This window comes from Misgurnus anguillicaudatus, unplaced genomic scaffold (assembly GCF_027580225.2).
Source record: "Misgurnus anguillicaudatus unplaced genomic scaffold, ASM2758022v2 HiC_scaffold_29, whole genome shotgun sequence".
Taxonomy (NCBI): Eukaryota; Metazoa; Chordata; class Actinopteri; order Cypriniformes; family Cobitidae; genus Misgurnus; species Misgurnus anguillicaudatus.
Window position 1 is genome coordinate 9499598 of NW_027395279.1, and position 6385 is coordinate 9505982.

The 6385-nt window shown below is 35.6% G+C and overlaps 1 protein-coding gene across 1 annotated transcript; it reads right to left on the minus strand.

The window, feature by feature from the left end:
• Window positions 1-906: 906 nt before the first annotated feature.
• Window positions 907-3374, minus strand: LOC141362814 (N-acetylmuramoyl-L-alanine amidase-like). The gene is made up of 5 exons (XM_073865063.1): window positions 3214-3374; window positions 2116-2928; window positions 1830-2040; window positions 1447-1741; window positions 907-1006 (listed from the first exon to the last, which is right to left on the minus strand). The coding sequence occupies exons 1-5, from the start codon at window positions 3275-3277 to the stop codon at window positions 992-994; spliced, it is 1398 nt and encodes a 465-aa protein (XP_073721164.1). The 5' UTR covers window positions 3278-3374; the 3' UTR covers window positions 907-991.
• Between the last annotated feature and the right edge of the window lie 3011 nt (window positions 3375-6385).

Here is a 6385-nt window from a genome sequence, read left to right on the forward strand (position 1 = left end):
CGCAGTAGCGATTTCGGGACCAGTCATGCGCAGTAATGAGCAGGAAGTAAAGCCGCAAAAGCAAGGCCCCGCCCTCGCAGAATGTGCATATCACAGCTGTCAATCATGGCGTGACACCACCGATTTTATAGCATTAAATAACTAACTAAAAACAAACTTATTTTAAAAACAAACACTTGCATTTACATCAGTGTGATAAAAACTACAGTAAATGACAGAAACCAGCTTAAGAAAAAAAGATAATTGAAGTGTAAATAAATTGTTTAGTTGGTCTCAAGTCCTATTGAATAACATGGGGAGGCGGGGTTTATGACCTATACTGGGACCAGTCACTGGGGGCGATCGAGACGTTTTGGCTTCACTTTTCAGGGCTTGTGCGGCAACCTTGCTTACAACACTAAATAACTGATACGTGTCAATGAGACTGTTCTCATCTTAAGCTGCTCAATGGCAACAATTTACAACAAGAAAAAACCGAACGCCTTTCAAATACTAATACAATGTACTAACCATTAATAAGTCCCCCTCCTTTCTTACATTAATTAAAAATGCATAAATAACCCTTTATTTTGATATTTACTCTCAATATTTAGTCTCATGCAAAGTCCCAGCCCAGTTTTAGCAATATTGATTTAATACACAAATTATTCATGTAGTCCCAACTTACATGAGTCAAGTTCGCATAGGTTGATTTAAAACACGTGACATGCCTAAAAATCACTTAATATTTTTCATTAAAACCAAAAACAATATTGTAATGGATTAAATGAGCAATTTAGGATGTTAAATTGAATTAGGGTCAGAATCCTTTTTTTGTGTGTGTGTAGGATGCAGTGCAAAGGTCATGGGTTCAAATCCCAGGAAGAAGACATAGTTGTATCTTAATTACCAACAAAAACAATGCAGTTAAATTGATATTGTGTTTATTTTTAGAGATGCAAGTAACATGTTCACAGTACATGCACATCCCTGTAGCCAGTTGGTTGAGTCATCAAGGCAAATAGCTCTGTAAAACACAAATACACAGAGACACATAGTTAAGGCCTGTATTAAAACACTTAGGGGGCGTGCACACCAAAGCTTTTACGCCCGCAGCCGGCGCATGTTTTCAATTGTTTCCAATGGAAGCTCGGCGTTATTCAAATAAGCCAGCAGCTAGCGGTTTTCTTCTGCGCTGAAAATTGGCGCTCAGTGGTTTTTCCGCGCTCAGCGCCGAATGTTGAAAAATATTCAACTTTGGGTGAAAAGCTCCGCTCGGCAATGTCAGTTCTCACACGGCTGGAGGAGGGGCGGGACATTACCACAGCAACCAACCAGCTCACAGCAACCAAAGCACTCAGCTGAAAAACCAGCTGGCATTCGGCGTTGTCCAGGCGTATCAGCTGCGTTTAAAAGTTTTGGTGTGCACAACCCCTTAAAGTGGGAATATGTTTGAACTTCTTATACCTCATAATGCTCCCAATTCTGGATTTCCTGGTAGAAGGTTTGTCCTGGGCATTCGGTGCGTACAGCCTGCCTATGTCCGTATAAGGAGTATGATGACTGCAGTCCGCCTGCGTCCACAGCGCACTTTGTGAAGTCGTATCTCACCATATCCATAACACTTTTGAAAGGGAGGCTGGTGGTATAATCGCCTATGAAACTGACACCGTAGCCCTTGGAGTTGTAGCCTTTGGTGTGGGCACCGACCCAATTCCAACCGCGTCCTTCGTACAAGTTTCCATCAGAACCTGCAACAAAACTGCACGGGGGAAGTCATGATGTGCACAAATAGTTGAAAGATGTTGCACAATTATCTAATAGGTGTTCATTTGGAGCCCATTCCTTACCTATATCCAATATCATCCCATCCATTGGTTTCCTGGTGGTACTTCTGCATTGCACGCATATGGCTAGCGCATTGCTCAAAGGTGGTGCAAGGTTTGGAGGGTTCATATGTGTGGTGGATGAACAGGTAGGGCACAGGGAGAGACAGATAGGTCGGGGATCCGACGTATGCTGCTGCTCCCCACTGAGACCTTGTGATGATGTTGGGACAGACTGTTGAGAGTAGAAAGATGAATACAAATACACAAATCTACTGAATGTTTTGTCATTTTAAAGCCACGTAATTACCAGCATACACATGGACAAATTTCTCAAACCCCTCATGCAAAACAGCTTCCAGTGTCTTCCTGTCAAATTCCCGACGATCTTTTAAAGCGCGTGCCACTTGGTTTTTAAGCGAAGAAAAGCTGACAAGCTTTTTGAAGTTCATCCTCCGTTTTTGACTTATGAGACGGGGTGCGGCGTCCAATCCTGCGCTGTCTAGTTGATGACTGTAGTAACTCTTCAGTAATTGACTTAGTGACATTCCAACATTCTTGGATTTGGCAACTTCTGTCCCAAGAATGATCCCATCTATGCCTCCAATTATTAGAGCATCTGTTGCCAAAGAAGGCAAACCGGATAGAGTGTAGACTTTCGGGGATTGAATGCTATCCCAGAAACCTTGAGTGCCCAGAGAAACGCTGGATTGCTTATTTTGGGAATGATGTACAAAAGTGGCAACCAGGTTCTCGGTCAAGGCTAAATGGTACAGGCCTGGGATTAGATTTTTGGTGATGGATTGTAGACCAGCTTCAAGTCCGAGAAGCACTGGGGCCAAGGCGACGTTTGAACCATCTAAGGCGAGAACCACTCCTTCTTCCTCACCTAACTTTGATATCTTGTGATGAACGACCTTGGGAACGTACGAAGCGACCGATGGATTTGTCACAAGGTCAGGTGCATCATTGAGGTCCCCTAGGTAATTTTTTATAAGGTTGGTTTGGAAGCCAGCAGTCTTGCGTAGACCTTTCACCACTTCGAGCATTGAAAGCCCTGGATTCTCATTTTCAATACTCTCCACGGCTTTAATGAAGTCTTGCATGTGTCTTGTGATGGTGGCTAATGCAAGATTTACGAAAAAGATTGTTAAAATAGTTTTCAAATAGAAAGTGTTTTATCGCAAACAAAGGAATATTTCACACTATAATTTCACTTGGGTCATTTCAAACAAATGTGGTTCCAGTCTAAAGATAATAAATAATACAACGTTCATATTAAGTAAATGATCCTAAATGTAACCATTTTGAGTGTTATTTCTCTAAAAACAAAACAACAAAAAAACATAAAATCTAATAAAAATGTCAATATTAGAATATTGGATAGAGCATTAAAATTGTGACTTACCATCAGTACGACAACTGGCCAAGACCACCAGCCAGTAAACCAGCAATCCCAGACGACAATCCATGAGGATAAAAGTACAAATGAAGATTCTGTTTACTAAGGGTGGTTTTGTACTCTTCTCTACCTTACATGCACAAACGCATGCTACCACTTGCGCAAGAATGTCCTGATAACACGCATTATAAACTTTCCATTATAGGTAATTTTAGGTGTGAGAATGTGGCAGATGTATCCAGTGCGCCTCGAACTTCAGCCTTATTAAGGATAAACAAGAATTATGTCAAGAATCTTAACTTCTTCATGGACTTTGTCACTAGTTTGAGACTGTATAAAAACAAAAAAAATATTATTTTAATATACATGCAGCAGATTCTTCAATCCAAAGTAACGTATGAATTAGGAATAATGCAAAATGAATGAATGATTTAAAGCAGGTGTAACAGAAATAGTGTGAAAATGAAACAACAGTAAAATAGAAAATATCCATTTAAAATGTTCCTTATTTTAAGTAAAACATTTAAAAAGGCCTTTTAGTTGATAACTTATAAACTTTATTTATCTGATAACAGTTTTAACACTAAAAATGTATAGTTGGTGTTGAAGTTCAGACACGTCACTTTGTGCGGACAATAGGGCTGTGTATCGGGAAGAACGGTATCACGGTACATTTGGTTGCGATATGATGCAATGCGATACTGTAAACAAGGCTATTTCTTAATTTGAGAATAGAATAGGATAATTTTAGAAAAGCTGTCACCAAGAACACACCATCATATGCAAACCTTAGCAAGTACTTCCTGCAGACTCTTGAAGTTTAGAGATAAGCAGCTAATAGTGGTCGGGATGTAAACTCAAAACTAATGGCCATTATTATTATTATAACAAACCAGATATTGCGCTTTTGAGAATCAGTACCGTATCGGCAAACAAAATATCCTGATACATCAATATTTTCTTACACCCCTAGCGTACACATAATGCTTCCATTATAGGAAATCTTGATAACAACACAGCTTTTGTTAAGAGTTTAAAGGTATAGTTCACCCAGAAAAAGTATGTTTTCCTATTATGGAAGTGAATGGGGCTCTCGATCAGTTTGGTTACAAACATTTCTCAAAATATCGTCCTTCGTGTTCAGCAAAACAAAGAAATGTATACAGGTTTGTAACAACATGAGAGTAAGTAAATGATGACAGAATTTTCTTTTTTGGGTGAACTATCCCTTTAAATTAGGGCTGTCAAATGATTAATTGTGATTAATCGCATACAAAATTTAAGTTTTTTGCATAATTTATGTGTGCACTGTCTACCATTATTTTATATATATAAATATATATAAATACTCGCACATTAATGGTTGTATTTAAGAAACATTTACATGTATATTTATATTTTTATATATTTTATTTTATAAATATAAATAAAATACCTAAATAAAAATTTTCTTTCTGTACACTGCAAAAATTACTTTCTTACTTAGTGTTTTTGTCTTGTTTTCAGTAAAAATCTTAAAATTCTTAAATTAAGATGTATTTTCTTAATGAGCAAAATGAACTAGGAAATTAAGTCTAGACAAAAAATATAAAATTTAAGTGAATTTGTGCTAAAAACAAGCAAAAAACATCTGCCAATGGAATAAGAAAAAAATTCTTGAATTAAGTGTTTATGAAAAAAAGTAAACTTATTTCAAGAAAATTTCTTATTCCATTGGCAGATTGCTTGTTTTAAGCACTAATTTACTTAAAAGTTTATATTTTTTGTCTACAAAACTAGACTCCTACACTCTAAAAAATGATGTGTTGGATTTACTTAAAATATATATGCACCATTTTTGCATCACACTTTTTAAGTATTCCCAACTTTGATAGTTTTACTTAAAATTTACAAGAAAACCTGTGTTTTATTTACTTAAATTTTTAAGTAAAGAATGATGATGAACTCAAATATTTAAGTTCATATAACACATATTTTATTGTTTATTTTAAGTAAAATTATTTCAAGTTGGGATTACTTAAAATATATATGCACCATTTTTGCATCACACTTTTTAAGTAAATCCAACACATATTTTAGAGTGAAGTTGGAGCAATTTAGTATACACAGAAAGGTATACATAATTTAGTGTACACAGAAAGGTCTCCTGAACAAAGTCTTTGTCTGACTTAGCTCTTGCTTGAATCAGAGACCTTTTTGCTGTGAGGAAACAATGATGCGCGCTAACCCACTGTGTTGCCCTCTACACTGAGCACACACTTCTCAATCATGGTAACAATGAACAAACATAATTTTTTCAAAATAACTCTAAATACAACATATAACTAACATTAACAACATATCAACATAAATAAACCCAGCAAACATTAAAACAGTCATCTTCTTTAGTAAATATTAACCAAAGAAGTGAACATGTCGCAATGCATGCTGGGAACTATTCAGACCATTGTTTTTTTTTTAATTGCTTGTTCAGATTACTCAATTTGGCAAGTTGGGTAAACAAATTGGACAAAAACTTAAAACTCCAGTCAACAAATGATATTTGTTAGCAGGATGATTATGCTTATTTCATTCAGTGAACACAAATTAATGAACTGATGAAGAAAAACTTTGTTTTTTGTTAAAAGAACATTTTGAAGTTGGATTTTTTACAGGGCATGTGCTTCACAAAATGGCTACGACAGATGTCATAATTTTTGGCTGGAAAGGCATCATGGGAAATCACGTGGCTCTATAGTTACTTAAAATGTTATGCTAGATTTACTTAATTTTGATGCAATTGTTATAGTAGTTAGCATTACTTACGTTTTTTCATTTTATTTTTGGATACATTTAAGTTCACATGGTAACTTAAATTTTTGTGTTACACATACTAAATATGGTAAGTAGAGGTTGAAAAGTTATAAATACTAAGTTTTTTGTGTTTAATCCAATTACTTTCATAAGTTATGGTTGTTCAGCCAACGAATCGTTTTTTAGAGTGTATGTAGTTTTGCTCATCAAGAAATTATATCTTAATTTAAGAATTTTTAGATATTTTTTACTGAAAACAAAACAAAAACATTAAGTAAGAAAGTAAGTAAGTCTAGTTTTTAGACCAAAAATATCATATTTTAGACCAAAAATATCAAATTTAAGTGATTTTGTGCATAAAACAAGCAAAAAAAATCAAAAAAAA

What these genes read in the sequence shown, in the direction of transcription:
- LOC141362814 (XM_073865063.1), bottom strand. Translation starts at nt 3,277, where the DNA reads ATGGATTGTCGTCTGGGATTGCTGGTTTACTGGCTGGTGGTCTTGGCC. An exon ending in GGCCAGTTGTCGTACTGATG is followed by an intron (nt 2,929 to 3,213) that starts GTAAGTCACAAT and finishes ATCTTGCATTAG; the next exon opens with CCACCATCACAAGACACATG. An exon ending in ATTTGTCCATGTGTATGCTG is followed by an intron (nt 2,041 to 2,115) that starts GTAATTACGTGG and finishes TACTCTCAACAG; the next exon opens with TCTGTCCCAACATCATCACA.